The sequence below is a fragment of the Tamandua tetradactyla genome, chromosome 6 (assembly GCF_023851605.1).
Source record: "Tamandua tetradactyla isolate mTamTet1 chromosome 6, mTamTet1.pri, whole genome shotgun sequence".
NCBI classification, from domain to species: domain Eukaryota; kingdom Metazoa; phylum Chordata; class Mammalia; order Pilosa; family Myrmecophagidae; genus Tamandua; species Tamandua tetradactyla.
The window spans coordinates 3579323-3597534 of NC_135332.1; the positions used below are offsets into that span (position 1 = coordinate 3579323).

The 18212-nt window shown below is 40.7% G+C and overlaps 1 protein-coding gene across 23 annotated transcripts in view; it reads right to left on the minus strand.

Annotated features, from left to right (window-relative positions):
• The window catches only part of MARCHF10 (membrane associated ring-CH-type finger 10), a 90620-nt gene extending 72625 nt beyond the window's left edge, over nt 1-17995 (minus strand). For 6 of the 23 annotated variants that reach the window (XM_077163498.1, XM_077163505.1, XM_077163488.1 and 3 more), the window contains exons 1-4: nt 17672-17990; nt 12612-12717; nt 8156-8194; nt 3440-3550 (exon numbers count right to left, since the gene is read on the minus strand). In XM_077163498.1, the coding sequence (XP_077019613.1) occupies nt 3440-3550; nt 8156-8194; nt 12612-12701 (240 nt within the window). In that variant the 5' untranslated portion in view covers nt 12702-12717; nt 17672-17990. The other 17 variants (XM_077163502.1, XM_077163509.1, XM_077163497.1 and 14 more) reach the window with 15 other exon arrangements.
• Nucleotides 17996-18212: the final 217 nt, after the last annotated feature.

The following is an 18212-nucleotide window of genomic DNA, read 5'->3' on the forward strand; positions in this document are numbered from 1 at the left end:
GCTCTTCCATTAATACCTATTAGACCATGATTTCTAAGCATAGTTGGACACCAAGGCAATCTATAATGTAATACAGTGCTGGTAGGCCACTTTAGAGTCTTACTTGTTCTCATAATAATCCAACAAGGTAAACATAATAATAAGTATTCCCTTGATGGGAAATTGAAGCGCTAAGAAGTTAAGTGGTTTGCCTGAATTCACACTGCTAACCAGAGGCAGAGTGGGCCTCTGATGATAAGTGCTCTTTCTACTACACAAGCCACTACCTTAAATATAAAGAGGTACCACTTAAAGAACATCTCGGCACAGGCTTGATAGCTATTGCTTTATCTTGGATTTAGACTGAACACCGTCTCTGCATAACCATTAGTGCCATCAGTCATAATGAAGAGGTTGTGCAACCATGGGATGGCCATTGTGTTTATGTATCTGGGGATCTGTTCACTCCTAGGTAGCTGTTTGGAAAAGACACTTTGACACTAGATTTGTTTCTTGATGGCAAATGCCTTACTTATTCTAAGCCCATTGTGACAATTTGAGTCTGGGTTAAGGAATGAACAAGCGATGAAAATCACAAATGTCAAAATTTGGTGGTAGCATGCGTCACATAGTGATCGTACAGTGGGAAAATGTCCATAGGACTAAAGCAATAAAGCACTTTCATACTTCCCACTCAATCAGAGAAGGAACACACATCAGGGCAAAACATTACTTAGAGTTCTCTGCCACAGCAATCTCTAAGAAGAAATTATTCAGGGAATTTTCACCTAGGGAGGAAGGGTTTGCTTATGCTTACACTGGCTGGCTGAGCTATAACTTTCTCCTGTCCCTTCCTGATTGATAGAATCTTTTGCTCCTCTAGTGTCTGTATAACATTCAATAGACTGATCTCTGGAAATTGGAGCCATATCAGCCTGGCCTGGGTCATTTTTAAAGAGATGCCAGCATTCTTATTCATAGCTTCCTTTGGAAGACTAGCTCCAGAACCTCTCTGGCTTTGAGGACCCTGTGGAAAGAGGTCTGATTAGTTCTGCAGATACAGCAGGGCAGGCTCAGACTTTGAAGGTTTAAGAACAACAGATTTCAATAGAAATTTGGGTAGTGGTCCAAACCTGGGAGAAGAATCTCCAACCCATGATCCTGGGGTTTGAAGGTTTCCTGGGTTTGGTTTGAGACTCATAAGTGATTGCTGGCTACATTCATACCAAACAAAAGTCAAAGAACTTAGCCAGGAGCAGATCAGCATTATGTACACAGCAAGTCAGATGGTTGTTGAGAGTGATCAACTCAGAGACAACTCCTTTCACTCTGCTCTTTCTGGGCTTTTGTATCCAGAGACAAATCCTCCAGTATTCCCCAAGGAATACCTGTAATGCAGGCAGCAAAACAGAGGGGAATTTCACTGTGGAAAATTCTGATTTGGTCAGTCTTCTTGATAGCAAAGATGTAGCCTTTGAAGGCACTTTTACAATCAAGACCTAAACTCTGGATATCATTATTCTGAAAAATAGAGATTATATAAGTAATGTTGTTTGAGGTTCTCTGACACACTGAACTACAGTGACATACATAGTACAGATATGAAAAACCTTCTCCTTGTTCTTTACAGTAGAAATTGCCAGTTTTATACATTTTGCTATATATTTTTACATTCAGTTGTGTAGGATGTGCAAATAAAATTGAGAGCTGGAAAATAAGATCCATATAGTCAGTCATTATAGAAGCTTTTTCATAATTACCTTGGTATCTTCAACTCTGTCCTCTTTTGGAGGTGGTATATTTTACAAAAATATAAAGAATAAATAATTTTGATAGCATGAAAAAGCAAAATACAGGACTCTGTCATCAGCTTTCCCCTCAAAGTTTGTGGAGAGAGCATAAAACTCCAAGTCCTAGAATATCCCACATGCAGAAGTATTACCTCACAGAGTGGCTGTGACTTTGCACATGAATCTCTGCATGAAAATGGAAGAACCCAGCTACCCATTTGCTTAATAATTCCAAACTAGGGAGATTGCTACATGCTATTGTTTGACTTAAGTTACATTACATTTTTAATCTTTCCGTGATTTGTTGCTAATTTTCGTGCAAGAATGTGAGAATTTATCTTAATGCTAAAAATGTGTTATTCTAGCCAAACTAGATTTAATTTTTGGATTAATCTCAGTCCCTAAATTTAATCAGCAGTTTATATTTAGTCCTTGACTAACAGGAAAGGATCCAGACAACACCTTCTTCTCCATGCTGCTGTCATTGTGAGATAGCCTCTTTCACCTTCAGACTCTAGTTGGAATATTTTATCGTGCAATTTTATTTTCCTTAATAGGGAGTATATATCTCTCCCAGGGATACATTTACATCCATAAACATCAATCACTGACATTTCTAAGGTGTACTTTGAACATTAAATAACCGCAGGGTGAACATCCTAGATTAAAGAAGAAATCCCAACAAGAACTTGATTTATATCAGGTATCCAGGATCCATCTCAGGGATCCCAGGCAACTGATAAGCAAGAGAGAGTCCATCCTCTAGAGTATAGGTCAGGCATAAAATATTAAATAAGAATTCATAAAAAGCATATTACTCATCTTAAATCAATTCACCATGCTAACAACCAGTGTTGAATCAGTTTGTGGTATTTAGCTCTTACACAGGATAAGTAAAATTCTTACATAGTTAAGATCTTAGACATGAAATATGATTGTATATAGCTCAGCAGTTCAGAACACCATCTTTGGGGTCAGACTGCCTGGAATGGAATTCCTACTCTACCGCATACTGGCTGTGAAATCTTAGGTAAAGCTTCTTAACATCTCTAAGGCTCTGTTTCCTCATCTGTAAAATGAGGCAAATGTATATGGATTCACAGCAGTTAAATAAGCCTATGTGTATAAAGTGCTTAGCACAGTACCTGGATCATTATAAGCATGCAAATAATGGTAACTGTTATAATTAACATCATATTGTTGTTTCCTTGCTTTATCACTCTTACTATCTATCATCCTAGACAAAAATATTTAAACGATGAACAAATTACATTTTTGTCTTCCTCCATTGAAATAAAAACCAAACCCAACAATGCAATGGGTTAGACCATAAGCCACTAACGTGACGTGGTGCTTTAGAATACCCAGTGCCTCCGACTCTTAAAACCAAAGAGTTCCAGCGTTTCTCACCTGGATAGTGGCCTGGAGACCATCTAAATCAGGCCTGTTACCTACAGGTAAGAAGAATGAGGCCCAACAAACATGCCCTGGGAAAACTCAGAGATGGGGAGCAGCACGGGCTGTGCCCATGATGACCTTGCCCTGGGGTCCTGCTCTTTCTTACCATCACTTGTAAGATTCTCCTTCAACATCTCCTTTTTGAGTCACCTTTTCCTAAGTAATGAACATACACACACAGCGGCAGGAGAATGTCTCCCAGTTCTAAGTACCTGTTTGGAAGATGACCCACTTGAAAATCGGGATCTCTCCAAATTTGTCTCTGTCACCCAAAGTTTTTTGTCAGTTGAGTCTCTTCTTTGTTCCTGTCGTCTCAGACAAGCCTAGAGAACAAGAATGTTTCTTTGTCTTAGGTCCACAGCTAGCTTCAGTAATTTGATGCTTATTTCTAATTATGAAGCATATGAAATAAATGCTTTATATCTCCAAGTATACATCAAATATCAAGTATAAAGACACTCACCCAGGTATCACCAATTCCCCTCCACTCTTCCTTCCCTATCCCCAAAGTGCCAGGTCAAAAATATTAGTCATTGCTTTAATAAATTCAAATGATAAACATACTCAGAGGCACTTTGTCGATTGTTTACTCAACAATTGCCTTCTCAAGTTAGGTAGTACCTAATACACCTTATTAATCTCTCGTTCCTTACTAACATCTTCCCTTCAAAGATTCTCCATCTAACCCACCTCCACTATGCCCTATACCTTGGATTACACCCTAATTACAGGATAAAAATTTTCATATCTCAGAACTTTAGCACAGGCTCTTCCTTCCATTTGTATTGATTTTTACCAGGTATTGTCTTGGCAAATCCTGCAGATCTATTAAGAACCAGCTCAAGAGGCATCTCCAAACTCTAGTTTTCCCTGCCTCACTAGTCCTTCCCATATAGAATTAATTGCTCCTTTTTACATAGCTTAAGTGATACAGTTTTCCTTATTTTATTTTGTTGTTTGCTTTAAGAGTCTATTTATCCTGCTGGTCAGTAAGAATCCTGAGTGTAAGGACCATCAGCAGCTAATACTTTGTTAGTCAAACTGTATTTTTATGTTGCAGGAAACTATCAATTCCCAAATGCAACTAAAAATAATTTTCCAATTTTTTTTGATAAAAGTAAAACAATGAAAATATTTTGAATCCAACCACTTCTCCAGCATTAGGACTGAACAAACCCAAAGAATATCATGAACTATAGAATTTCAACTGACACTTTAAATACCCTAAAACAGTAACACTTCTTGGTTCATTGCCATACTTGTAGATCCAGTGACTGAATGCACCTTTGCCATGATAGAGTCAAATTCTCCACTGCCATAATGAAGAAATGCAGCATAAAGATCAATAGTAATGTTTCTAAGCTAGGGCTGACATCATCCTTTTCCTGGTGCTGACTTGAGAACGAAAGGAAAGATTCTTCTGGCAATTTTTTCCTCTGTTAGAAAAAGCAACCGCTTCCTTGATGTAGGAGGACTTGCCAGAAATTCACACCATGGGGAAAGCCTAATGTTATGCTACAAGGTTAAGAATAGAAATGACCTTTACCACATGGAATTGGGAACAGAGAGGCAGCCACACTGTGCTGTACAACTCGACGCAGGTGAAGTGGTGGCCTGGGAAGCTTCTTTGCAGCAGCCAGATGGTCTGCAGAATGTGTTGCCTTGAAGAAGAATTCTGGATTCCCAAGAAAAAGTGGGCATCGCCTCTCTTGGAAAGGAAGAGTACTCTGAAATAGTGCTTTTTTCCCCTTGTACCATGGTTAATCTTTTTTTAAAAAAACTAAACCATATAGATACTAAGTCATTTTAATAAATACTGGACAATGTTTGCTTTAATAAATTAAACAAAAATACTGAACAGCAACTATAATAAATAAATTATATAAACAAATGAAATAAAGTAAACCTAAAGGGTGTTAGACATAGAGCTTAAGGAAGTCCAGATATGTGCCTCTGTTTTCCGGTGCCTTTTACGAGGACTTCAATCAGTGCTTCTATTTGGGAGAAGCCCTGGCATGGTACGTTTTTTCGGAAAGCAGCAGATGTCTGTGTTATCCTAACCTACTGGTATTGAAGACGGAAGGAGAAAATGCTGATGGATTGAAAGTGGAGGAGCCAGTGTTAGTTAGCAAATGCACGCAGGACCCAGGCAGATCTTGTGGGATGAACAGAATTCTTGTGGGCTGAGTGATTTTTGAAAATCCTCTCCAAGAATGCATGCAACTTAAATATTTCCTTACCAAAAGAGGAGAAGGAATAGATTGCTTTGCAACATTAAAACTTTTGTTTTTCCCTCTGGTTCCTTTTTCCTTCTTTTAAAGAGGAGCAGAAGAACAGAACAGTGGGAAGATAGGTACTCAGAAATTCTTATCTTAGTACAACAAATCAATCTTCCTGTGAAAATCAAACATTAATCCTTCTCTCAAAGTTATGGCTTTGCTGAGAAGAAACACAAGGACGAGACAAGTTTAAACTTCTAGACCTAGAAACAGCAGATTCCTTTCCAGGGGATAGATAGTTTTCTTTTTATTGTAAATGTGAATGGCTTTTTTGTAGCTGTTGATGATGATGATGACGTTTGTACTTTGTGGATCCTGAACTGAGAGAGGCAGAGAAGTGTGAAATTTATGGAAAGGAAACAAGGAACGGATTCGTAATTAGAAATAAGCAGTGGTGGGCCGCGGTGGCTCAGCGGGCAAAGTGCTTGCCTGCTATGCCGGAGGACCTCGGTTCGATTCCCGGCCCCAGCCCATGTAACAAAAAACGGAAAAACAAAATACAATAAAACAAGAAAATGTTTAAAGATGTTTCCCTTTCTTCCTTCCTTCCTTCCTTCTATCCTTCCTTCCTTCTCTCTGTCTTTCCTTTAAAAAAAAAAAAAAAGAAATAAGCAGTGGTTATCTTTACCCTGAACTTTTAAAATATGCCCCTTTCAATTTCATGTGTCAAGATTTAGATTGCTATAAATAAGCTTCTGCTCATGTGACAAAACTGAATTAGGGCAACTTGAAATTGAAGGCTTCAGGTAATGCCTTATTCTTCCTCCCAGGGAGAATCAGGGCTTTCTCCTTCACTTCTCTTGCGATGTGGCTTCCCCCTAGCCCATCCCCAGCCTGTCCCTCTGACGACAGCACATGCAGTCAGGCAGACTTCCATGCAGAAGCTTCCACTGTGGGAGAAAATGCAGAAAGTGTATATACGCCTGTGGGGGATGACGTGGGTTTAATGACTCACTGTAACTTAATACTGATAAACATGACAAAACCCAGCTCTGCCACTTTCTAGCATCGTGACCTTTGGGCAAGCTGACAAACTTCGTTGATTCCCACTTTCCACATATGTAGGAGAGGGAGGTCCCGGTGCTGCACAACTGTTTGGAAGAGACCATGAGGTACGGCTGGTAATGTGCTTAGCAGAGGAAATAGCCCATGGTCAGTCTTCAACAAATGGTGCTCATCATCACCGTCGCTGTTATTAGGTTTGAGTTGTTGTTTGCAATCCCATTTCCTGGTTTATATTTTTTTAATCAGCACTGGTAAGATATAACAAAAAATTTGCCATTTTAACCATTTTAAGTTTACAATTCAATGGTATTCACAATGTTGTGAAATCATCATCACTATTTCCAAAATTTTCATCACCCCAAACAAAACCTCTGTACCCATTAAGCATAACTCCCCATTCTGACCTCTCCCAGCTCCTGGTAATGTTTAATCTACTTACTGTCTCTATGAATTTACCTATCCTAGGTATTTCATATAAGTGTAATCATACAGTATTCGTCCTTTTGTGTCTGACTTATTTCAATCAGCATGTTTTCAAGGTTCATTCATGTTACAGTATGTATCTGAACATCCTTTTTATGGCTGAATAGTATTTCATTGTATTATATACCACATTTTATGTATCCATTCATCTGCTGATAGACCCTGGGGTTATTTCCACATTTTGGCTATTATGAATAATGCTGCTAAGAATATTGTGTACAAGAATCTGTTCAAGACTGTGCTTTCAATTGTTTTGGTCATAAACCTAGGAGTGTAATTGAAGGTCATTTGGTAGTTCTTGTTTAACTTTCTGAGGATCTGCCAGGCTGTTTTCTGGAGCAGCTGAACCATTTTACAATCCCACCAACCACGTCCAAGCATTCCAATTTCTCTGCATCCTCACCAACATATGTTATTTTCTGTTTTTTTTCTCCTTTTTGTTATTGTTATTAAAGTCATCCTAGTAAGTGTGAAGTATTATTTCATTGTAGCTACCTCGTTTACATTTACTCCTAAAATCTGATATTCTGATCTTGGCTTGGAAGAAGAAAGACCCTTTCTGTCTAGACCTGAGACTCATCCTCACTACTCTGCCCCATAGGCAAAGGTCTACTTCCTAAGCCCGTTTGTTCCCACAGCCAGTCAACTGAGGAGACATTCTGTTCAGTAAACCACCTTTGCTTCAGTAATATAGCCCTCTGAATCTTAATTTATTTTGTTTCTTTTATTATCAGTCCCCTCCTTCTAGTCTTCAGGTGGGCTCCTGGTGTCTCACCTGGGGATTACTGTCCTCATCTTAGGAAGCCATGTGCCACTGGAACACTTCCTAGCCTTATAGTTCTGGTATAAAAAAACATCATAACTCCCGCCCAACTTAACATCGCAACCAATGCCCGTCTCTGTCAAGTTTATTATTACTTGCAATGTGTCGGGATTTTGAGGAGTGAGACTTGCCACTGCCTTCATCTGGTTACTTTGTTGATATTGTTGCTCTAATACCCTAACCCAGAATTTAGGGTATCAATTATTACTGGTGACATTATTAAAATTCATTAATTTTAAGAGGTTAAGAATTCAAAGATATGAGAGAGGTTGACATGTTATTCCTCTCGAACTAGTTTATTTTCCTTTTTTAGCTGTGTAGAATCAAGCAACACATACCTCAAAGCTGAGCAGGGAAGAGCATCTTCTCCCTGACTCCTATGGGAAAAGAAGTTAAATTATTTTCATCCCCTCCACTCCCTGGGTGGACAGCCCCCAAGCCCTACCACGTGATATAAAGTCACATATCATGTCCTTGGACAAGTTTATATGGTCATTTTTAGTTGTTTGACCTGCACTTGAAAGACTTGGGATGAATAAATGACCTGAAATGAAATGAAACCAATCTTCCAATATGGAAAATCATTCTGAAATGACAAGGGTAATCTTTCACTCCAGCTCTCTAGTGGACATTGATGGCTAAATTCTGCTTCAAATTACATAAACAAATTTGACCAAAAAAAGAAAGCTAAAGCTATGCAGCAAGAACACCCTTGAAGAAATGGAGCCAAACTCTGAGATGGCATGTAATTATATACTAGTTACCAGATTCTGAAATAGCATATAATATGCCAAATAGATGTTTATTTCCTCTTGTTTTCTCTAAAGGGCCCCACCCTACCCTGAAAGGAGTAGTATCAAAATAACTCAGGGTGGGTTTAACCCTCCTTTCCTGCTGCTAACACACGACGTGTAAAGGTACTGCTAATTTTGTGCATACCAACTCTATAGTGTATTTAGGAATTGTTTATAGAGGAGTTTCCTAAGGATCTCAATTTGTGCCAGTTCATTAAGCTGAGTCAAGTACAGGAAGGAAAAAGTAGAAAATGTATACGATTTGAGAGTAAAATCGAATTATTAGGTCTTACACCATCTGTACACCCTAAAATGGGGACTCCCTAGTGTCCTAAGCAGGTTGCTGCACCCCAAGTGAAAGCTTCCATGAGAAGTGGCCAAGCTCATCGAAGATCTAGGATTTCAATATCCACCCAGTGCAAAGTTTACCTTAGTAAATTATCTAAATGCACATAGGCCATATGTGGTCTAAGCCACCGAGGGGTCACTAAAGTCAAGTAATTGATTCTTAAACCGCTATTTAAAATCCCTTCTGGATCAAGGGAAGTGGCAGAATAATAAATAATACAGCTAAATAACCACTGTTCCTTTCAAAGTAGTTACTGAGGGTTGTATATACTTTCTTTAACAATACATGGAACATCTTAAAAATATCTATATTTATGTTTTGCAGACGTTATACTATGTGGTTTTGAAAATGTTCAATGAGTAGATTTGACTTTTAGGAATAGTCACAAGTCAGGTGGACCTAAGTCTAATAAACAGAATTAGTAATCAATTGGTTTTCATCAATGACAAGGCATTCCATTCAACAAAGAGGAATAAGACACAACCCTTTCCCTGAAGAAGATGTGGTTCAGTCTGAGAGGAAGTCATGCAAAATACAATTTTAATACAGGTTCATAAACTCTGTGAAAGAAGTATAAAAAGGATGCTATGGAATCAGGGTGATGGAAAAGTTCTTAAACTGATGGTTGCACAGTTTGGTAAATTTATTAAAAGTCATTAAATTGAACATATAAAATAGGTGAGTTTTATGATATGTAAATTTTACCTCAATATAAAGATTTTTTTAAAACGGTGCTATGATTGTACAGAGATTCCCTTTAGTTCTAGATATAAAGTATGTTTCTCACCATTCTTGTCAAGAGAGTATGATGAAGAAGGGGAAAGAAGCAGCTTAGAGAGGAAATTAAGGTTTGGGATGGTCTTGGTAAGGTTCTTGGTTCTGAATAGTTTCATGCGTAGCCAAATTTACATTTTAGATAGTTAAAAAAAAAATTTGTAAAAACAAACCTGGAGGCAGAGAGACCAGTTAGAAGGATATTATAATAGTTCTAGAGATAAATTATGGGATTTGGAACCAGGATGGATGGTAGCAATAGTATAAAAAGAAAGACATGAATTAATGAACTCTTAGGTCAACTTGGCAGGACTTGGTAACTCAGGGGATATGGGTGATGAGGAAGAGGAAGGGGTCAGGGAAAGCTGACTTGGATGACTGTCATTGGAGAGGGAATATAGAGGAAGGGTGGAAGGGGGATGGCTGTGTGGAGTGCAACCATGAATATGCTGAATTTGAAGTGCCTATGAAACATCCCAATGGAAACATCCAATAAGCAGGTGTGCGTATGATTCTGAAACTTTAGGGAGATATAAGATTACAAGTCATTAGCATGCAAGTGGTGGCCAAAATCAAAAGAACCTACAATTTGTCTAAAAAATAAAAATAAAAACAAAACAAAAAATCAAACAAACCATAGGAGGGGATGAAATGAGTATTAGGAGACCTTGTCAATAAGAAGAAAATTAGATTGAGAATGGATCCCTGGGGAATTAACATTAGTGGGACAGGGAGAAGAAGATATGGGAAAGAAAATGGAATACAGTGCAAGAGAAACGAGAGGAAAATCAGGAGAGTGTAATGTCAGGAAGTCAAAGGAGTAATACTTCCGAAAGAAAGGGATAACTAATAGTATCAAATGGAGATCAAGCCTCAGAAAGCAAAAGCTAAAAAGGTATCCCCATCAAATCTGGCTACTGGCCTTAGAGAGAATAGTTTCAGGGGATGGTGGAGGTAAGAGGCAGGTTAGGCAACGGGTGGGAGGGATGAAGTAGAGATAGAAATGTGGCCAACTGTTTGGGAATGTCTGGGATGAGAATAGAAGGAGCCAGGGCTGCTAGAGAAGCATACAAAGACCACTGAAAGCACTGTTCTTTCGCTTTGATGATGGGAGAGACTTGAAAAAGTTTCTATGCTGAGCCGATAATAAGAAGGGAAATTCCAAAGACAAAGATGAGAAGTCTATGGATGGAGAAAGGCTGGAGAGCAGAAAGGCACAGATCGAGATCTCAGGCTAGGATGAGGGTCGCCTCATCCTCTTAGACTCAAGGACTAGATGGGTGTGTAGTCTGGAAGGAAAGGAGAGAAAGTTGAGTAGAATCTCCCCTGATGGCCTTGGGTTCTTCCTTTTGGTTCAGACGTATATGAAATAACATGGGAAGTTCTTTCTTGAAAGAAAGGTTGGCGGTTTGAAAAGAATGACTGATTTAAAATAGACAGTGAAGAGAACAGAGGAGCTGATGTACAAGTTGAAATATCATCCATCGTTCCTTTCTTTCCCTCACACCCCATCTCCATCTATCAGTAAAATTCTGTTCTGTGTCTGCTTCCTGCTTAGGCTACTTCTCAACACCTCCACTCCTACTACCCTGATCAAGCTCATCATAATTTGCCTCTAAATTTCTATCACAGTTTCCTTACTAATTTTTTTGTGGCCTCTCTTGCCTTTTCTAATCCTTTTCCCACACAGAAGCCATGGTGACCTTTAAAAAACTGTAAATGAACGACTGAATAATTGAAAAGTCCAACTGAGATTAGAAAATAAAACTGCAGTGGCTCCAAGCCACACAATTGTATGATTTTCTTTAACAGAGACCATAATATGAAAAGACTGATTTTCTTATGTGCCCACTCTAGGGACAATTTCAAACAAGTATATCCAAATAGGAGCTGGGTAGTAGAGGCATCTTTGTGAAAAGTAGATGGATTCCCAGGGTGACCATTCAGATGTTTACATTCTTATTTGTTTTACTGAAATAGCTTTGATTTTATAGTCTCTTCATATGTAGATTGGCAAATTGTGGGAAGAAATTGCTAACTCCATTTCCAGTCCCCCCTCCCCCCCAAGCTAAGCTATACTAAAACAGGTGAAATCAGGTTACTGAGATAAGTCTGGTTTCCTTGGTGACCCATGAGGTTCAGTTATACCTGACTGCTAAAGAGGAGAAAATTTGGATAACAGCAGTCCCATGTTTTCCTTAGGTGGAGAGTGATTTCCAATCCTCAACCGAGGCTGAGGCCACATCTCCTTGATCAGTGGAGGGCTGGCCTCTGCCAAGTGGGATGAGTGACACTTTCTAACTTCCCAGAATCCCACAACCCCGTTTGGCAAGTCTGTCCTATGCCAGCTCAGGATAATTACATCATGGCTCCTCAGGCTCCCCATCTGTTTTGTTTTTGCATGTAAACACTGTAACCAGGGTGACAAATAGTTAGCTTATTGTAGAATGTGCTAACCACCTTTCTTTAGGCGGGACAGGAAGACAGCAGAAGGGCATGTTATTTTATAAACAGTAAGGCGACCCAGTTTAACTTCTTACTGTCTCGTCTCCTGAGAGCTGACTGGTCAGATTTAAGCCTTTAATGTAATTTGTTGACCAAGCCATGTGTGAAATACTTTTTAAATGTTCTCTTATTTCATATTCAGGGCAATTTTATAAAGTGTACTGTTATTAGTCCCATTTAACAGATGGGAAAACAGAGACTGTAAGAAATTGATTTCTCATGGTCTCACAGGGAGTAAACTGTTGAATAAATAAACTGTGTTTGGGATTTTAGAAAACTGTTCCTGGTTATAGGACACTGATTCTGTAATCTGAATTCTCTCACACTACAATAAAGAGAAGTAAGAATATAATACTTGCTTTCTGCAGTTACCTGATATTCAGAATCCACTTTATGCTGCATGTCCCGCAGATACTGAGCATCACTGACGAACTTCTGTCTGTCCTTTGCTTCATGCAACATGATTCTTAATCCCCACCTGCATATGAAAGATAAATAAACGACTTGTGATATAATGCTTGCTTTGCTGCTTTGCCATCTTTGAAGCATAAGTATTAATCTAAGTTCCATTGTTTGAAAGGCACAGGTGCTCTTTTCAGACTGAAGGGGGATACCTTGTGCTGGGATTAATACCCTTACAGACCCTCCTGTTTCAGGCATAAATAATGCAGGCCCACTCAGCTGGCTTCAGGGATCCTATCCTAGTTATTTCTGGGGAGTGAGACTGACAGATATCTGATTCAGAAGAGATCTACATGTGAGGACCAACTTATATTAACAGTAACCCAAGTTATAACTATTGGTTTGTAAAATTCATTTATTCAACTATTATTGCACCCCTATTCCAATCAGGCATTAGTCTAGGTACTGGGGTACAGCAGTCAGCGAGTCAGACTGCCCTTGTGCTGTGTACAATCTAAAGTGGAAGACTGACAGTGAACAAATGAACCAGGTTGATGGTAAGTGCTATGGGGCAGATGCATGGGGCCCTTTGAAAGAGTTTTATTACGGAATGGCAAAACCTAGAACGGAGGAGTGAGGTGAGATTTTCCTTAGGAAGGAAAATGACACCGCATTTGATAAGGAGTGAGCTAGTTAAGAGATGGAATAGAGAAGGCCTGGACAGAAAGCACAGCAGATACGCTGGCTTCAGGGAAGGAGGGGCTGGTGCAGATGAGCAACAGGGGCCAATGCAGTCAGAACAGAGAGTGTGTGTGGGGGGGAACAACACCAGAAGGGCTGGGAGATAAGCTAGGGCCAGATCATATGGGATGTCCAAGGTTGTGATTCTAAGAGCTATGTGAAGCCACTTCAAGTTTCTAACCTGGGAATAGATTATTAGATTTCAATTTTTAAAAGGTCCCTCCAGTTGTATTATGACGAGGGAAGCAGGGGGAAGGATGGAAACAGGAAGACCCCTGGGAATGTTTTATAGTAATCTAGATAAGAAAAGATGGTGGCCAGATTTGGGTAGCAACGGTGGAGAAATGAAGAAGACAATGACCACAGCTACTATTTACTGAGTTTCTTGCAATGCCAGGTGCTGTTTCAGGCATTTACACACATTACCTCTTTCAATTCTCACGACTTGATGAGACTGTGATGATCTGTTTTACAGAGGAGGAAACTGAGGCACAAAAGGGATTAAGTAACTTGCGTAAGGTTATAGAACTAGCAAGTGGAAGAGTTAGGTTTCAACCTAGAGAGCCTTATGCCAGTGACCGCACTCTTAATAGCGATGGATCGGAAGGACGAAGACGAGAGGAAATCATCAGGACCTGGTGATTATTAGAATGGGGCAGGAGGGGGAGCGTCCACAGAGATGCCCAGGTTACCGGCTCTAACAGAGATGCCCAGGTTACCGGCTCTAACAGAGATGCCCAGGTTACTGGCTCTAACAGTTAGCTGGTCCGTGCGAACTGTTTCCTTCCGAGAACATGGAAGGAGAATCAGGGTTATGAGAAAATAAGGTGGGGTTTGAGGCGTCTGGGTTCCAGCAAATGCAGATGCCAGTTAGACCTAGAAGCAAGCTCTGGAGCTTATTAGGAAAAAGATTTGGGCATCTCCAGCATTTTGGCCACAACCGAAACGAAAGGCATGAAGGACTTGAGGAGAACGGGCATTGAGAAAAGAAGAGGACCCAGGACAAAACTCAGAGGAACGCTAAAATGTAACTCTCTGAGGGATAGGTAGAGGAGAAACCCTGCAAAGAAACCTGAGAAGGAAAGCGAGAGGCAGGAAGAAAACCAGGTGGGTGCAGTTTCATACATGCAGAGAAGAGTGTTTCAAGGAGGCGGCTATTAATAACCTTGGTGAGAGTATTTAGTGGAGCTACGGGGCTGCAGACAGATTGCAGTGGGGTGCGGAAAGGTGAGGTGAGGAAACAGACACAGTGCTTTGAAGAGGTTTGGTTCTTATCGACGTGACCTAAATTTATGACCAAAATTTTTGAGTTCACAAAATTATGAAAAGTCACCGTTAAAAGAGTCTGCTAGACCTCATCTATAAGATCATTAAAGGTCTCACAAGATTCCCGTTTATTGCATAGAGATCTTTCATTTCTACACAGGCTATTTTTTTAATGACGACTGTGTGGCAGGTTCTGCTCTAGGCTCCGGAGAAACAGCAGGGATAGGACAATTAATATCCCTACCCTCAGGGGTATACATTCTGGCACTTTCCTTCTCTCCTCTAGCTGACTCAGTTTGTCTGGATATTAGCCCAAAAAACCACGTCTCTCTCGTGGATGAAGGTGGATACAAAACTAGACCACCGGTAAGACGCAAAGTAAACTCTCATGGCGACCAAACGTCTGGGCTGGTAACGCTCGCGATTAGCATCGATTCAAAATCTCGCGAGGCCCAGCACGAGCACTCTGCAATAGGGAACTCTATTACCCGCTGTTGACTCGCGGGTGTTTTCTCTCTGGTACAGAAAGCTGATCTTTGAGAGCCGCAATCTAAAATTACAATCCAATAGGTAGTCCCACATACTTACAGGGAAAACCTACATTTTGTCACTTATGGGGTTATGTTTTAAAGTATCACTTTTAACTTTTTATATGAATTTGTACGTGCATAGAATGAAGTTGTCTTCCCACCCTTTGCAGAAAACAGTGGTGTTAAGAATAGACAGAAAGATGAACCCTGCTGCTATAGTGGGAAAGAGAAGCCTGCCTGAATATTAATCAAAAGGATTCATAATGAAAATATGTTAAAGGGGCACATCTCAGAGTCCAGTTGGATAATGCATTTTGGTCACGAAGTTCTCATAGAAAAAACAGTTAATCTATCGTGGATTTAGAGCAGTGTTATTTTAAGGAGGCTTCTAAGTCAGGAGGCATGAAATAACTTTGTCTACATAGGTAGGAAATAATACTATTTGACTTGCTAGGTTACCTCTGACTTCACAGTCACCTACCAAATAAAGGACTTTAAAATTGCCTACAAAAGTCTCTTTTCCCTCCCCCAAACTTCCCATAACATTGTATTTTACTATAAAATAGATATTTAGAAGCATTGTGGTGCCACGTATAATTTCTTATTTAAATACATCAATACTTTGTGAGGCAATTAAACAAATACTCCAGGTGCCCAGGAAACATTACAGATGATCAAGGAATTGGTAGGTGACTACCGTCTGGGCAAACATTATCCAGATTTCTGAAGTGTCACTTGAACTTTATATTACACTGAAAAACTGGGAAGGACAAGAAACAGGAATAACAGTATGTAAATAAATCCACATGAGAAAATGCTTAATTTGTGGAACTCGGCTTTTTGGGCCTACTCAACCAGGAAGTCATTTGAAGCCAATTTCTTTTCCTCAGCAAATATAGACAGGTGAAGGGGAAGGGGGAGAGAATGATAATAAAATGCGGGCTAGGCACGTATTTCTAAAATAGCATTCTGTATTCTCTTTCTGTTGCTCGCCTTTGAACTTCTCAATTTAAAATCCACTCATGGTCATGCATGACTGTTTTAAGTCTCCTGTGACAATGTATTATGCCAAATTTGTGCTTCAGAAATCAAAAGTAAGAGCATATTAAATAGGGAGAGGAACAGGGTAAGGAGAAGGGAGTAGGAGGTATGTGGGGAAGGGAGGAATCCTGCTTGGCTGAAAACGAGAACAAATGATTCTTCTTGGCCTCAAAATTCTAAATATCTGTGAAATTTCAATGAGGAATATTCTAAGAACTTTATGACATGCATTCCTCTCTAGTGTAACTTTCCAATGAATTCAAACCTAATTTCCCTGACTAAGGAGAACAGAATCTAATTGCAGAATATGTTTCTTTCAGTTCTCTAAAAAAATCATATATATATGTATGTATAGTCCTACTCTATATCCACATTTGCCAACTAAATTGATTTAAGAGTTCTTTTTAATAAGTTACTTTACTGTTTTCTTTCTATATTCTTATATTAGAAATATCATTAAAGGGAATATTTTAATGGCTCAGCAATAAACGAAAATGTAAATTCAGATTCTTCTTTAGGTTTACGTTTTCTCTGAAATAAAATCTAAATGGCTGTATTAATACCTGACAATCAGATTTATATATTTCCCCTTGTCTACAATTGGGTGCGTGAAATCTCAGGAGACTTTATTCAGTTTTTCTCACAATTAATTAATTTGTAATGACAAAGATGACAGGATTTTTAAAAATCTTAGCTTTAAAAAATCTTAGCTTATTAAAACATCTTGAGTATAAGAAACAAAGACTAGCGATTTGGGCTCAATTTTCGTTACGCTCCCTGATACCCTGTTGCAGCTGAGAGAATATCGTTATTATAGAGAAAGAGGAGGAATAGGGGGAGTCTGAGATCACTGAGCTGTCTGACTCTTCCAGGCAATTTGGTTCAGGATATCAAAGGTGGGGGAGGGGCGACTTGTAAGAAACGCTTTATGGCGGTGACTCTGCAATTTATTGTGAAACTACGAAAGAGATGGGCGGCCACACTTTGACCGTGTAGCCCAGAAGAGAGAGAGTCAATGGGTAATTGTGAAAGTTTTGGGGGGAAATGTCAACGGCTTGACAAGCAATTTGGTCCCACTATTATTAACGGGAGCAACAGTTTCACCCTCAGAAGCCCCTGCAGTGGTGGTCAGTGTATACCTTTCCTGTGTGTGACAACCAGGGAGTCTCTGGGGAAGTTGTGCGGAGCGGTGGCCAGTATGCAAATGGTCATAGACTTCCCAATACCTGTCCCTCGAAGGCAGGAAAAACTGCGCGTGCCAGCCGGCGGGAGGAGGCGGCTGGGCCTTCGGGCTTCGGGCCCTGTTTCCCTCCAGAATCTTACAAGGAGAAAGAAGTTGTTTCCCGGCCTCCTCCCCTCCCAGCCTCCAACCCCCAGCCTCCTCGTAGGAGTAGGAACCGACCCCGGGCGGGGAGGCGGAGCCCGGCCCGCGCGGCGGAGGTGGCCGGTTACCTGGCGGATCTGTCCTGTCTTACCCTGCGAGGGGCTAAAAGGGCCGAGGGGCGGGGCAAGCGGGCCGGTGTGGGGCGGAGGAGCCGCTCATCGATCGCTCAGGGGCCGTCCCTGTGCACCTCTTCTTCCTCCTCCAACTTCTTCCCTCCCTTCCGCGGCCCCACGTCCTCCCTTCCCGCGAGGCAGCTTCCCGAGGCCGCGGCGGGGCTTTCTAGGGGCGGCTGCTGGGCGTCCTCCCGTTTCCTGGGCAACCAGTCCTCCGCCGTCCTGGCGCAGGGCGTGGGATGGGGTGGGGGCCACGGGAGCGCGGCGGGGCGGTCTGGAGCCCAGACGCCGGCGCCGCGCCGGTTGCCGAGGGAACGAGCCGGGATGCAGTGGCAAAGGCAAAGCGGTGATGGCGGCTGGCAGGCAGGAGATGCTAAAGGAGGACGCGGATTGGCTTTGTCCTTTTGAAATCCATGCCAAGACCCAGATATAGAAGCCTTCAGTCCTTGCTTGAATCCGCGCCGTGATTAATAAAGAATGAGATTAGAAAACGAGA